Genomic DNA, 27,847 nt, shown 5'->3' with positions numbered 1-27,847 from the left:
AACATGAATCTAATGCCTTAAGTATAATGGAAGGAAAAATGGCAGGATAGTAGTATGTAATAAAATGGGCCAGATGCCCAAACCTCCCGTGTCAAGTCCTGGTGACTCACACTAGTCAGTGATGGAATATTTATAAAACGACGAGCAATTCTTAGTGAAGTTTCAGATAAAGCAAAGTATGATTTTTTTCTAGACTTGAACAAGAATTGAATTCCTAGAAAATTCAAGTTTTAAAACTATCCAAAAATATTTCGTATGTAAATATAGAATGGAATAAGATTCTGGGCTCAGAGTTAGAAGCATGTTTTTCACTCGTGAATGTCTGAGACATTTAAACTTTGTGCGGAAAGATTTTTTGTTAGTTAAGACTCTCATCCATTGAAGGATGTCTTAACCTCCTTGGACTAAACCCACTAAATCTCAATGGTATCTCTTAATTTTGATAACCAGATATGTCCCATTCATTGTATTTCGAAACGCGCCCTGGGCACCTCCACTGAGAACTGTTGCTCTAAGGGTAAGAAAAGAATGACTGACGTGCTTCCTGCCCTTAAGTAAGAAGCTTGCATGTTATAAGGGTGGTCCTCTTTGGTGGTGTGTCACTCTTTAACCTGAGTTTGGAAGAGGTATAATCTTCATGAGATGAGTCAGGGTAAATGTTGACAAAATCTGTCCATTCCGATTCTGCCTTTGATTATTTGTGATGGTTCCATCACGGTCAGGTGGAGAAGGCGAGTGTCCAGGGACTGGAGAGCTATTGTAGCTGTGATTTGGACCTGAGGTGACTTGTTTTGATGTTCCTTCTGCCTGTCACAAGTTACCCTAGTTTGAAACTGCTAGAGTGACCGGGACCAAGTCATGTAGTCGTGTTGAGCCCGTTTCCAGTTTCCTCAGCTTTAAAAAGAAGACCAGAGAAGGTGACTTAGGCCAGGATTCTCCCACAGTTCAAATGACAAAACTGCCCACGCTCACTCACACAGGTGGGTGGGAGAGAGGTTGGCGCCACTTCTGTTGAGGTTGTCCCTCCTGGTTGGTGTACCATGTTCCTTTGAGTTATATGATGACAGAGCTGCCCGCTTGGGCATTTCCAGGCTGCAGGGAGCCACCATCTTTCTGGCTTTCTTCAGTGTTCCAGTGATTGCAGAGTTAGTGGGAAGAACTATTAGCAACTTTCCTGGTTAGAAATTCCACCATGCCTCCCTCTGCCGGGGGATTTTATCAGTTAGAGATCTGCCTTGGTTTTCTCTGAGTGTATGACCAAGAGGTAAAATAAAAGTATTCTAATACTGATTCAGATATATAATCTAGTTAACCCAAATCAGTTATGTTTTTCTGATTTTAAAGAATCATATTGGTGAGATAAAATCAACCTATTATATAATATGCTTATCGTATATTGGAACGAGGTTTTATTACTATTGTTAGTGAAACCATTACTTATAAAAGTTGATGTAAGATTATTAGAAGGAAAAAAACCATTCCTCCATTTTCTCATAGGCATAGTTTTAAATAGGATGTACGTGAATGATTTTTAAGGAAGGTTCTAAATCTGACATTTCTTTCCATGTAAGCTCTGAAAATGAGAACTAAAAATTGCCAACAATTAAAAACTGTTAACAAGAAAATAAAGGATAAGAATTTAATCTCCGTATATCAATGAAAAAAATGTATATTTAAACTAGAAAGTTACTAATTTTTGTAAACACATGTAAATGAGAATTGTCTGTCTTAAATGTGGGTAGTCTCAAAACAATTGAAAAATGGTTAACATTCTGAGTAGTAAGGTAATTCCTTGAGTTATTTATTTTGGGCCTCAGATATTTAATATGAAAGTTACAAGTATGTAAGTGCTAGATTATTTTATAGCCAAATCATATGCTTTTAAAAATTACTTAAGATTCCTTAGGCTCCCTTGTGTTTGTTGTGAATGATTTGTTGGGAAGTCTGAGTGTAACGTCACAGGACAAATGCAGACACTGTACAGGTCTTTGCAGTTATGATGGGACCTCTAGATAGTGGAGGAGAAGCTGTTCTTTGAAATACCATGTTCCCTTCCATTTGGAGAGGCTGCACGTGGCCCAGAGCAGCCCCACCTGCCGGGGCTGGTGCCACCTCCCAGCTGTGGGGCCCACCGAGAAATCCTCTCGGCGCCAAAATCCACTCACATGGTCGGTAATGAAAACCGGCCAGGGTAGGCTGTGCTGTCAGCTCTGGGAGTTCTTCTCGTTAATCCCTGGAGCTCTGAAGGCCGTGGACTGCAGCCAACCTCAATTGGCATTTTGGATCCAGATTTTCAGATTTTACACCTGAATGAGATTCTTTAAATAAATTCAAGAAAAAAAGAAAAGTAAAGAAAGGAAACCTTTTTCTTTGATGCTGAAGCTTAATCATTGTGGTGAAAACGTGAGGTTTCTCGGATGGGGTCTCACCCAACAATGGTGTTCTATTTTGGGAAAAGAAAAATGGACTTGTAGCTAGGTGCTTTTTTCTTCCTTACAAGTGTACCTACCATAAATTCAGATTTTGCTTAATTGGAATTCCAGGCATAGTGACTTGAAGTTTAACTCTGAAGCTGGTTAGCGTTGGTATTGGAAGTAGAGGACTACAGAAGTGTCTGTGCTGAGTTGGGGAAGTGTAAAAACCCCTTTTCTGCACTTTTTAATTTTTTTTGAGTATAGACATAAAGCCATTTGAAGAAGGTACAGTAAAGTAGGATACTGCTGAGCCTGGTGCTGGCCGGATTTGGGGTGCTGTCCTCGGTGATGGCTTCTGGAAGGCCAGCGTGCCTGCCTGCATGCAGTGCGTAGATCACGGGGTAGCATACCTGCTTGTCCAGTGGGGTCCTGTAGAACCAGACTGTCTGACAGACAGCAACTCAGATCCCGGAAGTTTTGGGCTTGTGTTCGGTCACCTGCACATACTAACTAGAAAAATGCTTATGTTTCTTATTTTTAAAAGCAGTAGGTTTCTGTTTTATTATTTTTATTTTTGTATGCACAAGTGGTTTATTTTTATTGAGATGTGATCGACATAACAGATTTTCATTTTTAAAAGCTTAAACATTTTTAAAGCTTTAATGTGTTTCTGTAATTTTAAGCCAATTATAATACATCAGAGGCTTATTTATTATACTCTGAAAATACATGTAATTTCTTTTTTTTTTTTTTTAACAGGACTTTATTGAGGAATAGCATGTACTTCCAGGACTTTTTTTTTCCAAGTCAAGTTGTTGTCCTTTCAATCTTAGTTGTAGAGGGTGCTGTTCAGCTTCAAGTTGTTGTCCTTTCAGTCTTAGTTGTGGAGGGCGCAGCTCAGCTCCAGGTCCAATTGCTGTTGCTAGTTGCAGGGGGCGCAGCCCACCATCCCTTGCGGGAGTCGAACCAGCAACCTTGTGGTTGAGAGGACGGGCCCCAACCAACTGGGCCATCTGGGGGCTCAGTGGCAGCTCAGCTCAAGGTGAGAGCCCACTGGCCCATGTGGGAATTGAACCTGCGGCCTTCGGAGTTAGGAGCACGGAGCTCTAACCGCCTGAGCCACCAGGCTGGCCACCCATGTAATTTCTTTTAAAGTTTGTCTTTCAGAGAGATATATCATGTAAAACATTTGGAAGGGGAATTTTTTTTCTTCTTTTCCTTTAAACTCATTATTGATCCATAGAGAATTGAAATATTTGATCAAGAAATTATTTAAATTCCCTCTAATATGCTGATTCTCTGTTTTATATCCCAGAGGATCTTTTGTTTTAAATGTTGATGGATATTTGTGGAAGACTCTTCTGGGTCTTTGAGCCCTCATGGCTTCTGGGTAGAGAGAGGTCTCCCTCTGAGCATGTCTGTTCTGGCGTTGGAGCAGGGCAGTCTTGGCTGGGGTACGCAGTGTTCAGGATGTTTCCAGTTTGGGGCCATTGACCTTCTCAGTCAAAAGTATAGCACTTCATAGGCTTTAGAAAATGTGACAAACTCAAGATAAGGTGGTTTGAATTTTGAAGAAATGGTTTGGTCTCAGGCATGACGGACTTGTTTAATTCTTTCCTTATTGAATTTTGAATTTTTGATGTTTCCATTTCATTTTGTATGCATGTGATTTCTCTTCCCTACTGCTCTACACTACCTCACACACCTGCAGACTTTTGGTGACCTCGTTGTGATTCCTTGTACATGTCAGGGCTGAGTACTATCCAAGGAAAACATACAGTTTACACACATAAAATGTCGGGAATCATTAACGTAATCTGATGGCTCAGAGGTACAGTCTAAAAATCAAAGCAGATAATAAACATAGAGTCACATCGCTTAATAGATTGTGCGCATTCTAATAATTTGGTGTACTTCTCTAGTTTTAGAATAACTCATACCCCATTGATTGGGATTGAGTTGAATCTGTGGATTAATTTGGAGACAGTTGCCGTCGTAACATAATTGAGTCTTCTGATACATGACCATGGTACACCTTTCCACTTATGTAGGTCTTCACGCTCTGTCAGCAAGGTCTTAAACGGTTTTCAGTGTGGGGCTCTTGTACATATTTTGTTAAATTTATCTCTAAGTACTTCATATTTTTAAAAACTGTCATAAATTATGTTGTATTTTAAATTTCACTATCCAGTTGTTTATTGGTATGTATAGAAGTATAGTAGGTTTTTGTATACTGACCATTATCCTGTGTCACTGCTAAATTCACTTGTTTTAGGGAGCTTTTCTGTGGGGATTTTTTTTTCAAAAGTGTACGTGGTCATATTGTTTTTAAATAAAGAGTTTTACTTTCTATTAAATTTCTATATCTTACTTTGCTGCACTGGCTAGAATCTCCATTTCAGTGTATTATTTTTTATATTTTTGCCCTATTTCTGATCTCTGGGTAATAGCATCCAGACTTTCACCATTAAGTATGATGTTAGCTATAAAGTTTTCATGATGCTCTTTCTCAAGTCAGAAAAGTTCCCTTCTTTTCCTTATTTCGTGAGAGTTTTTATCATGAGTAGGCATTGAATGTTCACATGCTTTTCGTGTATCTACTTGAGATGACCTTATGGTTTTTCTTCTTGATTCTGTTGTTACAGTGTCTTAACACTGATGGATTTCCAACGCTAAACTAACTTTGCATTTGTTCTAATATACCTGACTTGATCACAGTGTATTACCGCTTTTTATATAGTTTCTTGATTTGATTTGCTAATCTTTAGTTAAGGGTTTTTGCATCTGTGTTTATGGGGTGTATTAGTCTGTAGTTTTCTTTTTGACATGCTTTCTCTGTTTTGTTATCAGGAAAATGCTAGCTTCAAAAAGTGAGCTGGGAAGTCATCTCTTATTTTCTGAAAGTGTTTCTATATTTCTGTCTTAAATACTTCGTAGAATTTGCCAGTGAAGCCATCTGAGTTTAGGTTTTAGTTATGAGTTCAATTTCTTTAATAAATATAGAACTTTGATAAATGTAGACCTCCTTGAGTCAGTGTTGTTTAATTTGTATCTCAAATGGTTTTTCCTTTTCATCTAAATTCTAGAATATATTAGCGTAGTATTTTTATAATGTTCCATGTCATCTTTTAAATGTCTGCAGGTCCACATGACACTTGGGTGCCGTGTCTCCTTGGGCTCCTCTGGTCTGTGATAGGTTCTTAGGCTTTTCTTGTTTTTATGACTTTTTGAGCAGTGCTGGTCAGGTGTTTTACAGACTGTCCTTCAGTTGGGATTTGTCTGGTGCCTTTCTCATGATTAGACGGGGGTTGGGGGTTTTGGGGAGGAGGCCCACAGAGGTGAAGTGTGCTTCCCATTGCATCTCATCAAGGGTGTGTGCCGGCTCCATGACTTTTCACTGCTGGCGTTGACGTGGATCGCCGGCTGAGGGATGTTTGTCAGGTGTCTCCGCAGTGCAGCTGCTACCCTCCCCCCACGCCTTCCAGCCTGTGCTCTTTGGGAGGTTGTCACTTAGCTTGGTCCCCACCTACGGAATGGGAGTCCTGCTCCACCTCCTATAATGTGGAGCATTTACACACACTATTTGTTGTTCTTACTGGGAGATTTGTCTCCTCTTCCTCACTTACTAATTTAGTCAATCATTTATATCAGTATGGATTCATGGATATTTATTTTATACTTTGGGTTAGAATCCAAAACAGATAGTTCCCAACTTACGGTGGTCTGACTTAACGATTTTTCAACTTCACAAAGTAGAGCAAAAACGATGTGCATTCAGTGGAAACCATTCTACTTCGAGTTTTGAATTTTGAGCTTTTCCTGGGCTAGTGATACGCAGTATGAGATTCTCTCTTGTGATGCTGGGCAGTGGCAGCGAGCTGTAGCTCCTGGTCAGCTGCACGATCAGGAAGGTCAGCAACTAATACTGTACAGTGTATTCACTGTGTTAGATGGTTTGCCCAACTGTAGGCCAGTGTGAGTGTTTGAGTACATATAAAGCAGGCTGGGCGAAGCTGTGGTGTTCAGTATACCATCTTTCCCCGAAAATAAGAGCTAGCCGGGCAATCATCTCTAATGCATCTTTTGGAGCAAAAATTAATATAAAACCTGGTCTTATTTTACTATACTATAATTCCGGGTATAATATGGTATGATATGATATGATATAATATAATATAATACCAGGTCTTATATTAATTTTTGCCCCAAAAGATGCTTTAGAGCTGATTGTCTGGCTAAGTCTTATTTTTGGGGAAACACGGTAGGTAGGTAGGTCTATTAAGTGCATTTTCCACTTATGATATTTTTGACTTACAGTGGATTTATTGGGATGTAACCCTATCGTAAGTCAAGGAGCATCTGTACTACTTCATTTTGTTGCGTTAATTGTTCCAGCTTTGGCCATTGGGGGCGCCCTCAGGTGGCTCCTGAGGCCTTTGACACCCCCACCCCAACACTGTGGGATTTGTTTGGTCGGAGCTCTGCCTCACTTTCTGGCACCACGAGATGCTCCAGGCTCATCTTGTATGTTCACTGTCCCAGTCCCAGAGTCGGCCATTTCTCCCTGTATTGGAAAATGGTGTTAGAGACTAGACCGGGTACCAGGTGACTTCTTGAGTGTTCAGAGTGTCCCCCGCCCGCAGGGCATGTTCCTGTGCAAGTCACAGGCAGGTGTCTTGCTCCTCCGTGCGCTGATGGAGGGCCTGCTCCCCGCAGGGAGCCAGTGCTGTCATTCAAGTTTCCCTTTCCCACTTGTTGTCACTAGCAGTTATTTCTGTAGCTCCTTGGAAAGAAGGAAAAAGGCGCTTTCCTAACCAATGTGCTCTTCTCCTGATTTGAACTATTGGGTTGAATTCACAGAAATTTGTTACCATACAAGCATGGCTCCTGTGGGGTGGGGCGAGGTGCAGGTTAGAACCTGAGCCTCTACAGTCTGTCTGCTTCAGAATCTTCTTTGTCAATCAGCTGGTTTTTGAAGTTAGTTGTGTTAGGTTATCCTCATTTCTTTGATGCAGTTGGACGGATTGGTTTTATACTTACGTTTTGCTCATCTCATTAGATATTGGAAAGAAATTTTTAATGCTAATTTATTCTAATCCTTAAGAGTATTTTTTTGGATCCTGGTTGTTACGACGTCTTAACCTTTAATCTACAAGCAATAGAAATAAACATTTGAAAACAAATTTTAGTAAATGTTTCATTTGAGTGCTTGGTGTATTGATGGGCCAGCACGAACTGCGTGGTAAAGACTCCCCGATACTTGGGGGTGGACACCATGGAAGATTGCTCATGGCCGCGTGGGCGTTTCTGGGCCTCCCACGGCTCTCTCCTGGTGTGGCTCTGATGCTGGTGCCTTCCATCTGTGCTCTGCCGTCCCCTAAGGCCTCAGGGTCCTCCGTCTGGGAAAGGAGAGATTGGAGAAGGCATATCCCATTCTTAAACGCTGGCCTGGGAGAGACACACCTCTCTCCCGTTTATATCCCACCCACAAGCACTTGTCCCAGGGGAGTGTTTGCAGAAAACGCCCCCTGGAACTGTAGTGTGGCTGCGTAGTAGCTCCCAGGGGACAGGATCACCCTATGAAAAGGGGCAGGGGCTCATGTTGGACCCCAGCCCACCTGCCTGTCTCAGGCTTGGGGACCTCGGAGTATCTGACTGAGTATTTAACTGAGAATTGCTACCCCCTCTCACCCCCCTTTCTGCCCTTGTTGAAACTCTAAGACTGGTAAACAATTCTGTTTGTGTAAGTACATGACACTGAACTGAATAGTTTTATTTTATTGTGACCCAGGTTCTTGTGTGCTATGCAGGAGTAGCACTGTGAGAGCCAATGGGAGAACAGGTACTTAGGGAACAAATACCTGTGGGGTTTTAGAAGAACCTGTCAACATGTTTTCTTGTAAGTAGAAAGCAGAAGAAATTGCCTGAGGTCCTTGCTGGTTTGTTTTCGTTAATTGAGAGTTTTTCTTTGAGGTGTGTCACTGTTGATGATGGATCAGACTTGGTGGCACTTGGTTTCTTATTTCCTAGATGAGTTTTTTGCTTGGATTAAATGCTTTCGGTGCTTGTGGAAGTTTTCCTTGATCTTTGGGAATTGGAAATAAGGAAGGACTGTGCTGCTTATACAAACCTGATTCTCCCAGGGGACTCCATTCTGCATGGGAACTTAAGTGTTTGCTTGGTTGAACCCCAGTGCACTGAAACTCTTGGGTGGGGATGGAGGATAAAGGCATGACGCTTTTACCTCCCGCACCCACCAGTTGCATGGCAGACTTGTTAGTTGATATTGGCCCATCCCCCTGAGCCAGCAACAACCTCAAATCTGAATCGCTGTGTGTGTTTCAGGAAGATGGAGCTGGCTCCAAAGAGTAAACTGGTTTGACTATCCTGGTTCTAAGGGGTTTTCTCTATTAGTGCACAGTGAGAGGTGTGTGTATATGTGTCTGCATGCATGTAGACGTACATTCAGCATCCAGTTATAAGCCCCTGAAATCTGTATAGGGTTTTTGCAGATTCTGAGTTAGAGTTCCTACAAAATTCTCTAAGAGTACACCAATCTGACACCCCCAGTTCTTCTGTAGAGCTTGGGTGCAGCCTCCGGTCCACCTGACCCTTCTCTGTCTGTCCCAGGTCTGCATGTGCGTGTTGTTGAGCTCTCTGCACATCAGACACTAACCTGTCAAGTGTTGGCTGGTCCTGTCCTGGTGTCATCATCCCCGTAAACCTTGCCTGTGCTAGACCACTGTATGGGCTCCAAGCCCTCTGGTTCAACCCAAGACTACTTTTGTCCAACTCGTTTTTAATTTTTCTTTTGTAATAAAAAAAGTGGCAAATAAAAACTTGTGAAAAATAGTTTAAATCCTGTATTTTTCAAGGAGAGGATTTTTTGATGTCTTTTATTTTGGGTTTTTTTTTTTTGTTTTTACATGGACTTGAATAAAGCTCCTAAGTGTCCATTTAAATAATAGTCCATTTTGTATGATTGATGAGCAAAGGGGGCAGAAGATTTGATGTTTTAAAGTAGTAATACAGGTACTTGTAATGTGGTCACAAAGCAGTTTCCTGCACAGGGATGAGCACTTATCAAACTAAACTGTAATAAGTGAACTAGGTAATAGATCAGAAGGTGCTGAGTGCTGTGGGGAAAACAGTGAACAGAGCAGATTTGTGCTTCTTATTATAGGTTTGTGTAATTTTTATTGTTGTTGTTTTAAACCAGAAGCACCCATCAGAATCACCTGGGGGAATTGTTTTTGTTTTTTAAAGGCCCAGGCTGTCTGGGAATGGGCCCTCGCTTCCCCAGGAACTTCTGATATTCCAGAAGTTGGGGGCTGTAGACTCCTGCTTCACTGATGGTGGTTAAGATTGTTGGCCCTGCTGCTTGAGGACTTCGGGCTCAAATCTAACTTCGCCACTTCCCAGCGGTGTGGCCTGGGCAGGTTGTTGGCCTATGTGTGCAGTGGGCTGCTCATCTCTGCAGGGAAGGTACTGCAGGGCCCCCTCAGGCTTCCAGGGTTGAGGGACTCCTTTCCCACAGAGCACTTGGCAGTTCCGTTGCCCTGACTGCCCCTGCTGGAGTCTGCACTCACAGCCACTGTCCTCAAGGAGCGAATGGTCCTTGTTCTGCCCCGTCCCAGGCCTCGGGGCCAAGCTCTAGGGCGTGTTTTACTTCTGAATGGTGCTGTATTTAGACAAGAGTATTCAGTGTGTAATTAGCATAATCTTAGAGTTAAGCAAGAATATTCAGCTTGTGAATTAGCATAATAGAATTAAAACAGGACAGCCTGTGGGTCTAGCTGCTTTCCTTTTCCTTAATTTTGGTAAGTTTTTATTTCACAGGCGCTTCAACCACAAAGGTAGAGATAATGATTTAAGATTGTGAAGGCATGTATTGAACACAAAAGAAAGTTTTTAAAAAACAAAATGACTGAGGGGTAGATAAATTGATCAGTGGAACAGAATAGAGAGCCCAGAAATAGACCCTCACTAATATGCCCCCAACTAGTGTTTGACAAAGGTGCAAAAGCAGTTCGATGGAGGAAGGACAGACTTTTAACAAACGGTGCTGGAAGAATTGGGCATCCACAGGCAAAATAAAAGAACCCCAATGTCAGTCTCACAACTTGAACAGAAATTAATTTTAAATGGATCACAGATTTAAATGTAAATGTGAAACTGAGAAACCTTTAGATGAAAACACAGGAGAAAATTCTTGAACTTAGGTGTTAGGCAAAGACTTCTTAGACTTGACACCAACAGCATAAAAAGATAAATTGGACTTGATCAAAATAAGAAACTTGTGCTCTGTGAAAGACCTGCTAGGAGGATGAAAAGACAAGCCACAGACTAGGAGAAAACATTTGCAAACCACTCACCTGACAAAAAGACTAGTATCTAGAATAAAGAACTCTCAAAACTCAACAGTAAATAAACAAACAATACAATGAGAAAATGGGCCAAGAAAACCACAGTGACATAATCACTCCACACCTACCACAATGGCTAAATGAAAAAATAGTGACACCACCAAATAAATGCTGACGAGGATGTGGAGAAACTGGATCACTCCTCCATTGCTGGTGCGAATGTAAAATGGTGCAGCCGCTGTGGAACATGGTCTGGCGGTATTTTATAAAGCTAAACATGTACTTGCCATATGGCCCAGTAATCACATTCTTGGGCATTTGTCCCAGAGAAATGAAAACTTTTGTTCACACAGACCTCTTCATGGATGTCCATGGCAGCTTTATTTGTAATATCCCAAAGCTGCAAACACCCCAGATGCCCTTCTGTGGGTGAAAGGTTAAACAAACTGGTACACCTGGAAACAAACACTCGCGCCTGGACAAACATGCAGCAACAACACATAGTGAGCTGCTGATATGTGCTGCCACTTGGATGACCTTGGGGACATTGTGCTGAGTGCCAAAAGCCAGTCTCAAATAGTCATGTGCTGTATGCTTCCATGCCTGTAACTTTCTCGAAATGTTGGAACTATAGATGGAGAATAGGCTCGTGGTTGTTGGGGGACAGGGTGGGACGGGAGGGTGGCAGTGGAATAGCACGCAGATGTATGCCCAGGGTCAGGTGCATTGAAGCCCTCAGACCACGTCCCCGTGCGCACAAACTGGTGAAACCTGAACAAGGCCTGTAGTCTCATTAGCACTATTGTTCCGAGTCCACTTTCCTACGTTTGGTATTGAACCACAGGTTATAGGATGTCACCACTGGGGACACAGGACTTGATGTACTTCTTTTATAACTTCCTGTGGATCTATACTTATTTCAGAATGTATCAGGGTTCAACCATAGAAGCAGAACCAATAGGAGATACATGTGACAGAGAGAGAGAGCGAGAGAGAAAGAGAGCGAGCTAGGGAGAGCCCCCATGAGAGATTTATCACATGGGATTGGCCTGCACGGCTGTGGGGGCAGCCAAAGCATGTCGGAAGTCTGTAGGTCAGGTGGACAGGAAGGGAAGATCACGGTCAGCTGGCGGGAGCTGTTTGGAGTCTCCAAGACCAGGGAAAGCCTAAACCTCCCCTCCAACGTTCCATCTGATTAGGCCAGGCCCACCCAGCATCATCTTTCTTTTGACATCCACCAGGTAGACTTTTACTCACATCTGCAAAAGCCCTTCACAGGAGTACCAGGTGAATGTCTGATTGAATGACTGGGGGCTGTAATTCAGCCAGTCAAGAAACTTAATATTGTGACAATGTTTCCATATCAACCCTTAGAGAACTACTTCATTCTTCTTAATATGATATACCCTGTTTCCCCAAAAGTAAGACCTAGCCGGACAATCAGCTCTAATGTGTCTTTTGGAGCAAATATTAATATAAGATCCGGTATTATATTATGGTCTTATATTATAGTAAAATAAGACTGGGGCTTATATTAATTTTTGCTCCAAAAGACGCATTAGAGCTGATTGTCCAGCTAGGTCTTACTTTCGGGGAAACATGGTAGATGTTACATAATTTTTGAAAAACGAAATTCTTTTCGTTCTTTTGTAATACAATTTGAGGTTGACATAAATTGCATTAGTAGAAAGGGTGTAATTTCTGGCATATTGTAATACTGATATTTAAAAACAAAATGGATTCATTGCTCTTTAAATGTTTTCATTATAATCTAAATACCGTCATCCATTTAAAAAATCCCATGAGTAAACTTTCGGCAGCCAAATTTTGCATTGTTCCTTTGCTTTTTGAACTTTGATTCCTGTTTTTCCCCTCACAAAATTTTATCCTGTCAACCAGGCTGTCACACTCCTTTGCATCACAAATAGGGATAGAAATTGAAGCTGAAATGTTTGTTTCCTGTAACTGGAAGACCCCAAGGGTTAAAAAAGCTCTTCTGTATTGAGTTCTCATTATAATTGTTAGTACACAGTTGAACACAACAACACAAATGTTTATCACTCGTTTATAATGAATTCTTAATAACACAGTATTGTGAATGTATTTTTGAGATGGATGTGGATTTAGTCTTAGTTAATTTCTGAACCCCACGATAATTATGACACCGCTTAAAATGAGACAGGGTTCACGTTGGTTCTATTTCTCTTTTTAGTTTTTACAGTTTTAAGTTCTGAGAAACTTTGTTCCCATAAGTAAATATGTGGGAAAGGAAGGAGTTCCTCAGTTCTTTACGTTACATGCCAAAAATTGTAGTGGTCTATCATCAGAAATTATTTTTGATGATCTGTGAGCTGAATATTTAACTAGATCCTGTCAGTTTTGTTGAAAGTGAAGAATTTTGGAGCAGTAACTCACTGAAGGGTTTTCCAGTCGGTCAGTGGAGGCATTGCTGTGTTTCAGACTGGCCCTGTGTTGGTACCTAGGTGTTCATTTCCTGGATGGACAGTGCGTCTGAGTATAATTAGAGTGAGGTAATTTTTTTCTTTTAAAGTGGGAAAAGAGCTTTGTGAAAGGGAACAAACACGTAGACTAGAGGCATTCTCCCAAGAAGCATCGTTTTTAGGAAATAGAACATTCTGGAAAGTCAGGATCTGGAAATTGAGTTGCTGAGAGCTGTCCACACCCGGGAACCTCCTGGAAGCCTTGGGGTACCTCTGGTACCTCTAGGGCTACATTTATTCCAGCTTGAAGCTGGCCTCTGAACAGTATTTCCTTGATCTTAATAAGACTCTCCAGGGGAAAAAGGTATGTTTAGTCAAACAACTTCCAGATGAGCATGAATAAATTTTAATCTATGTATTTCTTGCAGGACTTCTCAGACCGTTAATGTGGTAACGTCCATTAGGGAACTACTTACTACTCAGTAGACCCTCATGGAATGAGAGGGCGTGGGCAGGGTATGTGTGTGGGATCCTGGGGGACACTAGTGTTCCATGGAATACACTTTGGAAATACCAAATGTGTGCAAACTATTTTGTCTCCTGTTTTGATATATGAGGAGCATGACATCGTCAGCCTATATGTGACCACAGTACCGAGTCAGAGGTCACCTAGGTTACTCGCGAGCCTGACCTGTGGCTAGGTCATCAGGGTTTGGTGGGTGACTTTAGGTATCACCAAAGAACAAGTCGAATAATTGAAAAGAAATAATAAATACCTTTGAGTGAAGTGCAGTTGATCATGCTCTTGTTTTCGAAGGCCAGTGGTCCTGCCATTTACTTGGATAGGAAGTGGAGCCATTTGTGCACTGATGTTTGGCCGGGGGTTAACAGCCGTGCGGCTGTGCCAGTGGGCTGGATTTGCACGTGTGCTGTTGGTCACGTGAAATCTTCTGTGTAAAGGCGATGTTTCCTCAGAGTTGTGTCTTGGAGTGTGAAATCCAAGAATGACACTTTTTTCAGGTCATACTGCTGTGCGTTTCAAGTGCTTGTTCTGGCACTCTGACCTCCACAACAAAGCAAATGCTCAACTTTCCTGGGGCAGTAAGTGCTGAGGGCTAGAAGATTAATGACTGGGACGTCTCAGTGAGCATGACCTTGAGATAGGCTGTTGGCTGCTGGTAAACATAGAGTGCGTCCTCTCTAGGAAGGTGCCGGTGAGGGTGCCCTTCTTTCCTGGGATCGTTGGCCTTCAAAGCGAAACCCTGAGGCCCTTTGGTCGTGGTTCCCGTGCTCTCCCAGTGGAATCTGGAGGCAATCAGTGCCGTGTGGCCCACCCACAGGCCCTCTATTGTGATGGCCCTTTTCTTTCCAAAGCAGCAGGAACATTTTGGGATGATACTGATTAAATACAGTGGTTATGAAAGCCTAGGTTTGTCAAGTAGGAATCCATTGGAATGGGATGAGTAAAAATATCAAGCTGTTTTTCATGCGAACATGCTACTTTAGAGCCCTTATTAACTGCATAATAACAACTTGCGATAGCTCGATCTTTATGTTCTGTATAAAGATTTAAATATTTTTAACTCAGCTTTACCATTATTATCCCGTTGTGCAAACTGAGAATGCCAACAACGAGGAAGGTTAAACTCTATTAAAAAAATCGCCATCTCCAGTTTATTCTGTGCTCAGTGGTAACTGTATATTGCTTTAAATGTGGTTTCTACTTGGGGCCACCTCCCTCCCTTAGGGCCGGTCATTGGGAGCTGACTGTATTAAATTACTCTTATGCACTCTGACAATGAATGTTGTTGTTTTAAGGTCTTCTTTTTCTTTGTGATTCTTTTGTTCCCTAGCGTCGTCCCCCAGACTACAGTAATACTCAACAGTGATCGGCAGAACGCCATTGTAGCCAAGATGGAAGACCCCTTGAGCAGCAGGGCACCGGATTCCCTGGAAAATATCATTAGCAAGTCAGTAGCCACAACACCAACCCCACCTTTCACTGCCATTGCCACCGTGATGAGTCCCCTCCCGGACAAATCAGCGTTCCGAGCCAGGCACAGTCGGCATTTCTGTCCTCACGTGGGTTGAGCACAACAGGCACTGCCCACAGTTCTTGGCGGTGGGGAGGGCTGTGCCATGCTGCGGGCCCAAGTCCCTACGGACGAGCTGGAGAAGGGCCAGCGCTTCAGGGAGAGGCGGCGTTTGGGACTGTTGTGTCTAGTGTAGCGTGTGGTGTAGGGACATTGCGCTGTGTTTTCACAACACTCAGTCAAGCCCTTATCCTCTTACCTGTTCACGGCTTACTCACCTCTGGGTATCTGTTTGTCCAGCAGCGTGTCAGGTCAATGGACACCCTCGTGTAAGTTTGCTAAGTGGTGGAAGCATTTCGAGGTGATGGCTTTTTTCTCACACCTTTTTCATTGGAGGTATTTTGTTTGTAACTTTTGTCAGAGATGGAAGTGCAAAAAGGCATCGTTGCCACGCTTGTGTGACCATGCAGTCTGCCACAGGTGGCCCTGCCTAGCAGCCTGGGCCCAGCTTTTCCTGCCAACATGCCTCCGAGAGGGCTGTTTTTGCTTCCGTGTCTTCACAGAGTTCTGTTTTGCCTTTTCTCTCGGTCTCCTTTGCAGATTGTTCCTCTTCCAGCTACGTCCTGTTTTCTTTATTGTTGTTGCCCAGGCCTCTGGGAGCCCAGCTGTGCCGTTGAAGGTGGGCGTGTGGGGCGAAGGGAGAAAAGGTGGTGAAGTCCGGGTGTCGGGCTCAGAGGCCGGGAGATCTGGCCAGTGGAGGAGAGGCGGGGTGAGGCGTGCCTCTCGCGTGGCCTGGGTGCGGGTCAGCCATCAGAGTCTGAGCCTTTAGGAGCCAGGTCAGCTTGGATAGGCCTCTGCGGAATCAAGTCCAGAAAGGATAGTCCTCCTCCGGGTAGAGCCAGGATTTGAAACCCGTTTTGATGTGTAAACAAGGAAATTGTGCTTCTCTCCCCTTTCTCAGTCCACGTGAAGTGATGTTGAGAGGGTTATTAAAAAGGCGAGTACCACATCTCTGGATATTTTTTTTTGAGCACTTTTTGGAGCTGGCCTGTGTCCTGTCTTTCTGGTAGTATCTCATTGCTCCTGGTGGGTGAGCATTTCCCCTAGGAGATTCTTGACTGGCTTTTTAAACCTAATTTAGTGGGTTTTGTCAGTGGGAATAACTGGGAGTGATAACTGCGTTTTCACCGCCTGAGTCATTTCTAGAATGTCTAAGTATGGAGTGGATTGGGTCAGTGGAAGTCTCTAGGCGTACTTCCTCTTAATTTAGTCTTTCCCCTTGACGTAAAAGTTACTGTTTAAAAGTTACTCTTACACAAATGTCAATACTTTGTAGGAATACTTGTGATCGGAAAGCAACATTTAGGCCTTCAGTTGCGGTGAGCTGTGATTTTACTTCATGATATAAACAGTTTTTTAAACTTCTAAAATTGTATACAGTTTCTTTCAACCCCAGACTATTTCCTGGCATTAAATTGCTATCAATCTTAGTAGAAGGAGCTGCATGGGAAGACTTGTGACCCCCTGCTCCGCGTGAAGTTAGTCTCTGATAAGGGAAGGCCAGAACATTGCAGTGACTCAGTGCTTGTCTCGGCTGTGCTGCTCTCACAACCTTGCTGGTGTTTTTGTTTCCCCGCTCAGTGCGGTTCCTGGGCGTCGGCAGAACACCATCGTGGTGAAGGTGCCGGGACAAGAAGACAGCCACAACGAGGACGGGGAGAGCGGGTCGGAGGCCAGCGACTCCGTTTCCACCTGTGGACAGTCAGGGAGTCAGAACATTGGAAACAACGTCACCCTCATCACCCTGAACTCAGAAGGTGCGCCCGCAAAGCCTTTCCTTTCCTTTGCCCGAACGGCAGTAGGTACAGTTCCCCCAGATACACACTTCTTTTTGGAAGAGTAATACATGTTTATTGTTTTTCAAAAGTGACAAAATATAAAAATGATGAAGAAAGTGAAAATAACCTGGAAAATTCCACATCTGTGGATCTCTAAATCTTCCAGGCTTTTTTCTGTGTTAACACACACACTGATTTATGATTCTATAACTCACTTTTTTCCACTGCATAGTAGAAATCTTTCCACATTCACACAGATTTCCATACACGTTGTCAGTCAGTTTCACTTACTTAACCAACTTCTGGCGGCTTTCTTATAAGGGACAGTTGTAACTCGTATAACTAGTAGTGTAACGAGCAGTACTGTCTGGGACGACAGGTCTGGCCGTGGCTCTCTGAGGAGGGCCTAGTGTGGACTCGCGGAGGTGACAGCACCTTCAAGTCGGTCCACGCCACGAGCTGTGCTACCTCTTCCAGTGAGATTTGGAGGGAACTGTGTGGTGTGGCTGTTAGACTCTAAGTGAACCTGTTTCACCCACACTGGGGTTTCTCTCCCCTGCCAGGGTCTGAGGTGTACTCTCACCTGGCCCTTGGTCTGTGTGGCCGGCTTGGTGTACCCTTCAAAGGATTCCTGCCACCTGGCACCTTTGTCATACCTTTGGCGGCTAACTTAATGCTTCCCAAACAGGACTTATCACAGCATGGAGAGAAAAGAGAGAGAACTCAGACAAATTTAGTATTGTTACAGAGTTCAAAAGCCTATAATTCCTTCACTAGTCAAAACTTGTGAGGATTTTCTGCTTCAACATTTGAGTTGTTGATTTTTCCTAAAAACGCAAGGTAGATTTTTCTGCTGAGTAAAGATCATCCTGTTAGAAAGACTTGTCACCATATCTAAAACATTGAAAACAGTGGTTTCCTCAAAATGCTGTTCACCTCTAACTTAAATTGCTAGGAGTGGGATGGCAGAATAAGGTGGAAAGAGAAGAGAATTAGGGGCAACCTTTTTTTAAAATTGAGTTCTAATTTACATACCATACAATTCACCATTTTAAAAAGCATACACTTAAGTGGTTTTTAGTATATTCACGAAGTTATGCAACCATCACCACTATCTAATTCCAGAATATTGTCATCACCTCAAAAGGAAACTCCATAGTAGTTACTCCCAATTCTTCCTCCCCCCAGCGCCTGGCAACCACTAATCTATTTTCTGTCTCTATGGATTTAACTACTGTGGACATTTTGTATAAATGGAATCATATGATGCCATCCATGTTGTAGCAGTCTTCAGTATTTCATTTCTTTTTATGGCTGAATAATATTCTACCTGTATGGATAGACTGCATTTTATTTATCCACTCATCTGTTGATGGACACTTGGTTTCCACTTTTTGACTGTTATGCGTAGTGCAGTTGTGAACATTTGTGTATAGGTTTCTGTGTGGCTGTATGTGGCCATTTTTCTTGGGTCGATTGATACCCGGGAGTGAAATTGCTGGGTCGGGGCGACTAGTTGTTTTATACATTAAATTTGAGGGAAAGAGGGATGCTGCTGATTTCATCCTCATGGATATTGCATAAAATCACATTTGCAACAATTGCAGCGAAAACTAATTGTTCTTACTCTTTTTTCATGTTGATTTTGGGTAAATACTCACCAGATCTGGCTACCCACTTTAGGCCGACCATTTGTTTGGTTTTAACTCCATCAGCTTAGATAGATACATAACATTTCATAATTTTGGGAAAGTCTGGGGTTATCATAAAAGCAAAGAATTTTAACTTTTAAATGTTTGTTTCTTAATGCAATATGATCAATATGAAATATACTGCAGTGGGGGAAATCGCAGACTGACACTCAAATGAACAAAAAGGAATCAAAATTTGAGCTTTTATTAGTATTATTAAGATCTGTAAGAAAAAATATGGGTTCTTTTGTATCTGATTGTAAATTATTTAAATGTGAGATGATACACTTTGTGTAAAACATTTTTCTTTAGCAGAGGCTTTGAGCAAAGTTTTATAATCACCTTTAAAACTAATTGCTTCCGTTAAACGTGACTAATGTATAACACAGGTTAGGATTGGGGCAAATTAGAGAAATTTTTCTGCTTTTAAATTTTCTATATTTTGCAGAAGAGGTTATCATTCAGGACCATTCCATTTTACCATTAGGAGAATCATTTTGTAAAAGATCTGTTTTACTGACACTGTCCTTGGGAACGTCTCCCCCAGCCGTTTCAGTGTTATGAGAACTCAAGTTGAGCTGCCTTCATTGGCACGGTGGTTTGGGGAAGGTGGGAGTCATCTTTAAGTGACTGCTGTGTATGTAATGTTGGAAAAAGAGCTAATCCATTAATGTCTCTTGTATCAGATTCACTATCGACCTGTAGTGGCATCATCTGTTAAACATTTCTGTGAGATTTATGAATACACTGAAAATTGGATTAGCTGTTTCCCTGTTGCGTCCTCCCCCAAGACTAGAACAGCTTGCTCAACTGGAGAGAATGTCAAGTCAGCTAGTTTATATTAGAGAAGGATTATTAATATGCAAAGTGCTAAAGGGCCATAAGCTCATCTTTAGATTGAGTCATTTTAATTCCTGATAAGAGCCTAGAGCTGCAACAAGACAGATTGTTCTTATCTTCTTATAAAATTGTTTCAGTGCCTGAAGTTTTGGGAAACCACAGGTTTCAAAATGGTTACTTCTGAAGAATTCCAAATGGTTTGCATGAATGGACATGCAGTTTTATATCAAATTTGGAGTTACTGTATTATTCTGCGAAGGTACTGTATCATCTTATCCCAGTATTTTGCTTAGGCAGTTCTGTCTGTGGCATAAACTACATAAGAAAGAAATGCTAACTGTTGAGAACAGTGAACAATAAACTTACTCCTTAGTTCTTGTTCCTGTCTTCCCTTGGAGGTTTTGGTCTTTGTGTACTTCTGGGTTAAGTACTGAAAGTGTGGTGGGTATAATCCTTCAAAGATTAAGCTGGCTAATTGAGTTAGAGAAACAAATTAGCAAAAAGGGACCAAAAATGGGATCTGTTCATTAATGAAGGGATTTAGAGTCTTAATGAAGAGTTTAAGTTCCTGCTGTTTATTATGCATTTGATAATTCTTACAAAACTTGACTAATCCTACATATAAAATGTTGGGTACTTAATTTTAGTGGGGAAGGGTTGTACTTCAGGTATAATTGAATTAATATCAGAGGTTGTCTTCCTGAATGTTCCAAAGCCCAGTCAGTATACTTACTGACTTCTATGGTAACTATCTGTGATGTGCTCCGTGGGGGTGGCGAAATGCAGTCTGGGAGAAGCAGTTCATTTTGTGTCACAGTAACAGGAAGTTGGGCATGTTCTCCAGGATGTTCATGGTGCCAGAGGCTCCGAAATAAGATGGATACAAATTGCTGTGTTTACAAAACATCAGCTGTACCTACACAAAGAGGGACAGTTAGCAGAAGAACATTTCTTGGGAATTTATTTCCATAGTTTATTTTGTATATAAAAATTTTTTGCATACATTTTTTGTGTGGTAACATTAAGACACATTTTATCGGCAATCGTCAATTGGATGCCACTAAGAATAGGATTACAAAGAGGTTAGCGACCAAAATAAAATGAAGTTAATAAAGAGAAACTAGAAACTAGTATAAGAATATGAGTGGATCTTTGAGCATGGCCCTATAGTGAATGCCAAGCTTATCCGAGATCCGAGAAGGGAGACCGGCAGGGCTATCCAGAACAGTGCCTGGGAAGGTGACACCATTTCAATGTCTCATGCTGAGTTTCAGAATGGACACATGACACTGATTAGGGCCACCCTGTCTGTGCCCAGTGGAGGGGGTCATTTATGCCGAGGCGCCCTTTCACACCTGCTTTAGTCGTGGTTGAGCTCACGATGACATCCCTGCTCAGCAGGCAGGAATTCACAGGGAAAGAGGCCCGTCTGGTCTGGCCCTGCCTTGCAGTCGAGGAGTTGCCCTCCCAGCTGGTGGCATCCCGGCCTGAGTAGGTGGCCTTGGCTGTCAGTCAGTGGTGTGGTCATGCAGTTTCTGTGGAATGTGCTCATATTGTTGGGGAAAGAATTGGCTTCAGTACCAAAAACCATTTGTTTTTTTCCCTTTTCCTGTATCACGGTCCTATATGTAACTCAACCATCTTGAATTGCCGGTTGAAAAACCACAGATTATCAGTCTGTTTATAGCTTAAAGATGTCACATCACTCCCCAATACGCATGGGTATTTGGGCTGCAGGTACAAAGTTAACTGTGTCTAAAACCAGAAAGGCGGGCCGTCAGTTTTTATAGGTTGGTTGGAAGGGTAAAATGTTATGGACACTCACTGGAGGTGTCACGTGGGAATGAGGTTCACAGTCAGACTGTAAACACCTTCATGTATAAGGGCTCAGAAATTGGTGCCAAATTCGAAGTAGTGTGTGTTCCAGTTCTGGGAGGACTGGCCCAGCAGGGTGTGTTTTGAAAAGCCTCCTTCTGCTCATTCCTGGCCTGGTCTCTCCCCAGCCTGCGGGCTCCCCTGGTCCTCACCTCCGGCACCTCGTCCATCACTGAAAAAGCTGCAGTCCTTCTTCCCGGGCTCGTCCTTTCACTCCAGAGTTAATGACGTTTGCTCCAGAGATTGTCTGGTATAGAAAAGGGACATGGGGAAGGTGATGTTTCATTGAAACATTTGAAGTGTGAGCTGGGAGCACCGCGGAGTGAGGGTCAGAGGAGAGGTGTGTGAACACTGGGTTTCGGGCGCAGCTCAAGCATGGATGGAGCACTTGGGTTTCAAAAACTTGTCGATGAATTTAGAGCTGGGAAAGAGCAGTCCAGTGATTGGCCTGAACATGGATTTAATCCCATTTTGGAAATGACTCATAAATACCTTGTACTCCCTGTGTTAATGTTTGACCCAACACATTTCTGGAAGTAGTTTCTGTGACTCTGACCAGCCACGCGGCCTCCAAAGTCACGCTGAACAGTGTCGTGTGTTCCTGCCACTTCAGAGCCCCAAGTGCGTCAGGGCAAAGGGTTAGAGGCCTCCCTCGCATCCCTTTCCAGTTCCCTCTTACATGTACTGATGCATTTGTGTTTTCTGTGCTGCATGACACGTCACCACCAACGTAGTGGATCTTACAGCACTGTTTATTATCTCATAGGTCTGGAGAGCAGATGTCTCTGCTCGGGCTCACGAGGCCTCTGTCAAGGTGTCGAGCCTGCTGGGCTTGTGTCTAGAGGCGCTGGGGAAGCTCTGTCTCCAAGCTCATTTAGGGTGTTGGCAGGTTTGGGTTCTTGGGGTTCTAGGACCAGTGCCCCTGTTTTCTTGATGGCTGTTGGCCAGGGACTGTGCTCAGGTTCTTGCCCTATGGCCCCTCTGCCTTACAGCGGAGAGCTCTCTTGTCCCCATGACCCTCTGACGTCTCCATCGTCCCCCTCTGCCACCAGCAGAGAAGATTCTGCTGTGATAAGGCTCACGTGATTGGTCCACCCAGAGACTCTCCCCCACCCTAAGGTCAACTGGTGAGTGGCTTTAGTGATACCTGTGGGATCCTTTTGCCTCGTGACATAATTGTGGGCAGGGGCCATGGGGCCAACTTAGAATTCTGACCACCATAGGCACTGGGCATGCTGGCTTTAGTGTGGGCCCCGTGGTGTGTGTAGCTATGTGGTGTACTGCATTCTGCCTGTATAGACAGGACTCTCCTAGAGCAGGCTTCGCAGTCTTCTAACCCCTGACTCCTTTGGGAAACATGAAAGATCTGAATGTTGGAGAGTTCAGAACAAATGAATATCGTACTGATCTGTGTCTTTGCAGACTGCACGTGTCCTTTTGCGATATGAGATGTCTTGTCCCTTCACTCCTCCTCCCACTCTCGCTTAGTGACATTGACTGCTCTCCTGGGGAAGTCTTGCAGTGAGTCAGGCCCTGGCTCTCTCTGCGCCTTCTCCTCATGGACGTGGCGGAGAGTCTGAGGACTTTTACAAGAATATTTCAGAGACGGGAATGATCATAATTGTGATTCTGATGAGTTAACTGATAGCAGAGAAATGTAAAAGCAGAAGAATTGTGCACATAACTTAAACTGCAACCTATCACCGCCTGCAGAAGCACAGAGGGTGGACGGAGGGAGGCCAGGGCAGGACGTGAATCGTGGGGTGAGGACACGCTGAGGCTGTACTTTAGCTCGAGCTCCCTTTCCTCCGCTCGGAGGGTCGTTAGCCAGCAGGGCGTCCGTGGTACCGTGACAGGGAACTCGGGCCGTGGCTAGTGTGCAGACGACTTCCAGGATGGTGGAATCGTGTTTTCACTTTAAGAAATGTTTCAGTGTTACTGGTAAAATCTTTGTAATACGATTGTTGATCTAAAACATCTCACTCAAAAAAACAAAACAAAAAACAAAGCAAAAATAGCCCATACCAGAAACCTCTTTTAAAAGAAAACAGCAGAACATACCATTTCTAAGTTGAAATCTCTGTAATTTGTAGTTTGTGGAATGTCAATCTTACAGATTTCTCAAATTCTCTTTCATGTAGTTATCAAATCCTGGTTGCATAGGAAGGACAGGACCTGTTAGGGAGCCACCTGGGGTTCACAGGTGTCGTCTTGATGGGTAGGCATGCCATCATTCAGAACATGCCATGTGTTTTCCTTTTCTTTTAATCGTTCTGCCCCCTTTCCCATCCCAAATAGTCATTAAATACCCACTGATACATGGTTGGGGTGAAGATCTTTTTGAAGCAGCTATATATGACATCATAGAAGTTTAGCTAGCAGGTAGCCGTAGCTGACATTCTGTGACAAGTGTAGCTTTATTTTTACATACATAAAAATAACCCCAAGGATCCTGGAATACCGCAATACATGGTTCTTTTATGGGGCAGAGAATTGTAAGTAGTGCAACAATAAAATGTTTCATGTAATACGTAGGATTCTTACTCTCCACCTCCAGTGGAAGGAATTCATTATTTGTAATTATGGTAAATCCACATCCTGGCTTTGAAAACACTCTGAGCCATGATGTGGGTATATAGTAATGCAGCCTGAAAGGGTTCAGGACACTGGCAGTGTAGTCTGTGTGGATTTATCCTGTATTACCTTTCATGTTTGAAACCATTTCTTCCATTTTATGCAGTTTGTTGCTTTTAAAATGCATAAACAGTTTGAGCAGGCCTTTACAAAAGCCAGAGGAAAGTTAATTTGGGGGATAGATGGGAAATACAACCTGACACCACCTCAGGCCCTGAATCTGTTCCATGAAGACTTCCCTGGAGACGATGGAGGCTGACCTTGAGGAACTAAATTGAACTGAAGTTCATTGTCTTGTAGAACTGACCCCATGTTCCGAGTCTTGAAACAACTGTGCAGCATTTAGTGAATCATTGCCCTCTTTCTGTTTGTTTGTTATCCTTTGGGTAGAGTCACTTCTCATGGCTGCAAATAACTAAATATGTTGTCTCTGTGATAGCTACTGGACCAGCTGCCCTCAGCGAGGGTGTGGGGGCGTTCTGGGAGCAGAGGTGGCAGAACTGGAACCCATAGGTGTGTCCAAGCAGCACGTTTGCAGGAAGTGGGCCCCTGCTCCCGTGCCCTTTCCCAGCAGAGTTGCCGACCCTGAGAGGACTTGTGGGGGCGGAGAGGGACACCACGGGCAAAACCACTTTGTTTTTGGAAAGAGCCGAGGTGGCAAGTTAGGCTTGACCGGTGCGAGATGGCATTTGGAGTGACTGGTAACCTTCTAGACTGTCCAGCCTTGCCCTTTATGAGCTCATTCATGCGCAAGATGTGTGCAGAGCTGCTGTCCACAGACGTGGGTTTTGCTGTTTATATATCAAGTCAGTTCAGTGTCCATGTTTGCTTAGCAGAGAGCCCCAGAGTTGCAATAATGCATGTGAAGTCCCAGCGCATAGTAGGTGCTGAGTAAATACTGCCTTATCTTTGTCTCACACGGTTAGCACTCGTCCTGGGAAGAGAGATTTGTTTCAGTCTAGGCCCTGGGATGGCAGAGTGACTGGGAACCAAGGCTGACTGGTATTGTTGGCAGGAGTGTGCGGCATGATCTCAGGAGAACGTATGTGCGTATGTATGTGTGCATGTATGTCAACAAGAGGGGAAGGAAGCGTAACAGCAGCTGCTTGTGTTTCTTGGTTTAGACTTGATGACCACGAGAACGAGGTCCTCCTTTTCATTTCATTTTCCTGGCACCAAAATAGAACCTCAAAACAAATATGTGTATTCTCAGCTGTTTTAATGGTAAGAACCTTCAAGTTACTGCTGAAGGGTTTTCATTACAATAGGTTTTTTTAGAAGTGCCAGTTAATTTCATTGAATATTTAGATGATTGTAATAGAAAGCAAGTTTATTTTTCTTATAATCTGGTAGTTTTCAAATAAAGCTACTAGAATCTGTCCATTGTTTCAGATGCCAAAACTGGACCAAGTGATTTTAGTAAAATAAATACGTCCTTTCTGAATTGTCAAAAGGCGAATATCTCAAATTTCTCAAATATTTATGTGGGCAAGTACTCTGTCTTGTTTTCCATTTGAAAGACATGATTTATTGTCACTGGTGAGAAGCAGGGATCCAGAATGGGCTCCGGCTCCAAGTTGGAGGTGAGTTAGGGCTGCAGGGGAGCAGAGCTGAGTCAGCCGGTGCGCCCAGCATGACCTGGGTGCGAAAAGTGCACCCAGCGTCCCTGGTGAGCCTCTTCTTGCCAAGGGGCTCAGAGGTGCTCCCCAGAGCCCCACGGATGGTGATGGTGGAGCCCTGGTCCTCTCTTCCCTCTGGGATGGGTCCCCTGTTCCCATAGCAATGATTTTTCACCTCTGGGTTGGTCAGAATTGCTGCAACCTCTGTTTCTTAACCACCTAGCCTGGACTTCTTGCTTGAGAGATGACCACACAACTGCAGTTCCCAGGGCATATAAGTCAAGTCAGGAATGACTAAATTATAAATGGGTTATTTAAAATGCCTTTTAAAATCTTGAGATATTTGCTTGAAATAAAGTTTCTGGATAATTTCCTGTGTTACCAGAGAACTGTAAGCCATTATTTTCTGGAGTGATAAGGGAGGGAAAATAAGGAAAGTTAATTTTTAGACTGATTTGCTGTTTTTTTTGGGGGGGGTGGGGGGATGGATGGACAGTATTCCCTGAAACAATTACTGAAATTATAACTACTGTAGGAGTTTAAAATGACATCCTTCATCCTCCAGAATATTCTGGTTACATTTCCGAAAGTCCATCTGCTTAGCACTGAGGCTGGGCTTTCATCTGTAGGCAGGCGTCAGCAGGGAGCAGGGCTGCCGTGGGCACTGAAGCTTGCTTCCTGATGGTCGGCCCAGTGAGGTGTGCACAGCCCCTGGGGGAAAATACCTGCCTTGTATGTGTGTTTCCTGCATTCCTGTAGATGGACTGTCACAGCGCCAGCCTGCTGGTGTGTTGTCTCGATTGTTGCTGGAACTGTGAGGCTGTCTAATGTGTGACATGTGGAAGGAGGACGGCTCTTTCTCCCACACGTCACTGAGCACCGGGGCCAAGTACAGGGTTTGGACATGGTGAGGTGCTCCTAGTACAGGGCTGTGAGCGTCAGAAGCCCCCTTGCTTCTGGGCCCTACCCCACAGCCTGTGATTCGAGAGGCTGGGCAGGGCCTGGACGCCGAGGTGCCAGCGGGAGACCTCACGGTGCAGATAGTGTGACTTTGGTGGAAGGAGAGGACGGGGTGCGGAGGGCAGCTCGGCAGGAAGCTGTTTCTTGGGGCTCGAGTAAGAATTGAGGTTCACGGCGAGTTTATAGAGAGAGCTCGAGTTATCACCCCTTTGGACTGAAGGGCCACCCTGCCAACATTCCACCTACACAGGCTCAGTATCACTTTGACGAGATGTTGACTTGCTGTTTGGAAAACAACACTGAGCTCTTGTCCAGTGTTTACATTGCTTTAAAAATATGTAAACACGAGGAGCTTGCCGAGCAGGGTTCACATAACTTGTTATGCCTGAGAAAGGCCACCGTGACCTTGGGCAGTGCTGCTACTTAGGTTGAGAGCCGCAGGCCACCGTCCTTGCACTGGCCCGTGTGCAATATTGATGGTGGTTACGGAGGCAAGGTGGCATCGCCTCCCACCCCTGGTGACTCACGATGCTGCCCCGCTTCCTGGGCTCAAGCATTTAAGTCCAGAAACGTGGTGTCATTAGGTACCACCTTCAGCCTGACACTGTATTCGCGGTCAGTTAGCATCCCTGCTTGACCGCGGGAGGTTCACACACTGCAGATCCTGTCGTGAGATGTAATGCCTACATGCCATGGGTCCTTCCTGGACTGCTGAGTCGCCCCAGAGGTGGCCACGTGCGCCCTCTGTCGCCCTGTCTCCCGTCTCTGTGTTCTCACTCCCTGTTCTGTTCTCACGGGTCTGCCCCGTGCTCCCTGCTCTGACCTCACTGGCTCCATTTCATTCCCAGAGCACCTGGCGCTTCCCGGCCCAGGCCAGTGTGAGCCGCTCCTTCTTTTGGAACCTTTTCTGTGGTTCTCCACACAGGTGGTTCGTTACCATATCTGCTTGCAGACTTCTCATTGCTGAGGCCGGCCCTGGCCTCCGTCTGAAGTGATCAGCTCTGCCCCTCCGCTGTGTGGCACTTCCCATCTTGTAGCTGCCACTTCTCTGTTCATTGTATCCACCCTCCCCTCTGTTCATGAGCTCAGTATGGGCAGCTCCCCTGAGTAACTCAGGTTCTCAGATGTCCCTTGGA

At 43.9% G+C, this 27,847-nt stretch overlaps 1 protein-coding gene across 9 annotated transcripts in view; it reads left to right on the top strand.

The window, feature by feature from the left end:
- Positions 1-27,847, top strand: part of BANP (BTG3 associated nuclear protein) — a 117,783-nt gene that overhangs the window by 36,485 nt on the left and 53,451 nt on the right. For 6 of the 9 annotated variants that reach the window (XM_019742733.2, XM_019742727.2, XM_019742730.2 and 3 more), the window contains 2 exons: positions 15,075-15,191; positions 16,896-17,071. In XM_019742733.2, coding sequence (XP_019598292.1) covers positions 15,075-15,191; positions 16,896-17,071 — 293 coding nt within the window. The remainder of the gene's footprint in view (positions 1-15,074; positions 15,192-16,895; positions 17,072-27,847) is intronic. The other 3 variants (XM_019742736.2, XM_019742735.2, XM_074314467.1) reach the window with 1 other exon arrangement.

Source organism: Rhinolophus sinicus, linkage group LG11 (genome assembly GCF_036562045.2).
Source record: "Rhinolophus sinicus isolate RSC01 linkage group LG11, ASM3656204v1, whole genome shotgun sequence".
In the NCBI taxonomy this organism is placed as follows: Eukaryota; Metazoa; Chordata; class Mammalia; order Chiroptera; family Rhinolophidae; genus Rhinolophus; species Rhinolophus sinicus.
The sequence above is the reverse complement of the archived record's forward strand: the minus strand, read 5'-3'. Positions and strand labels throughout refer to the sequence as shown.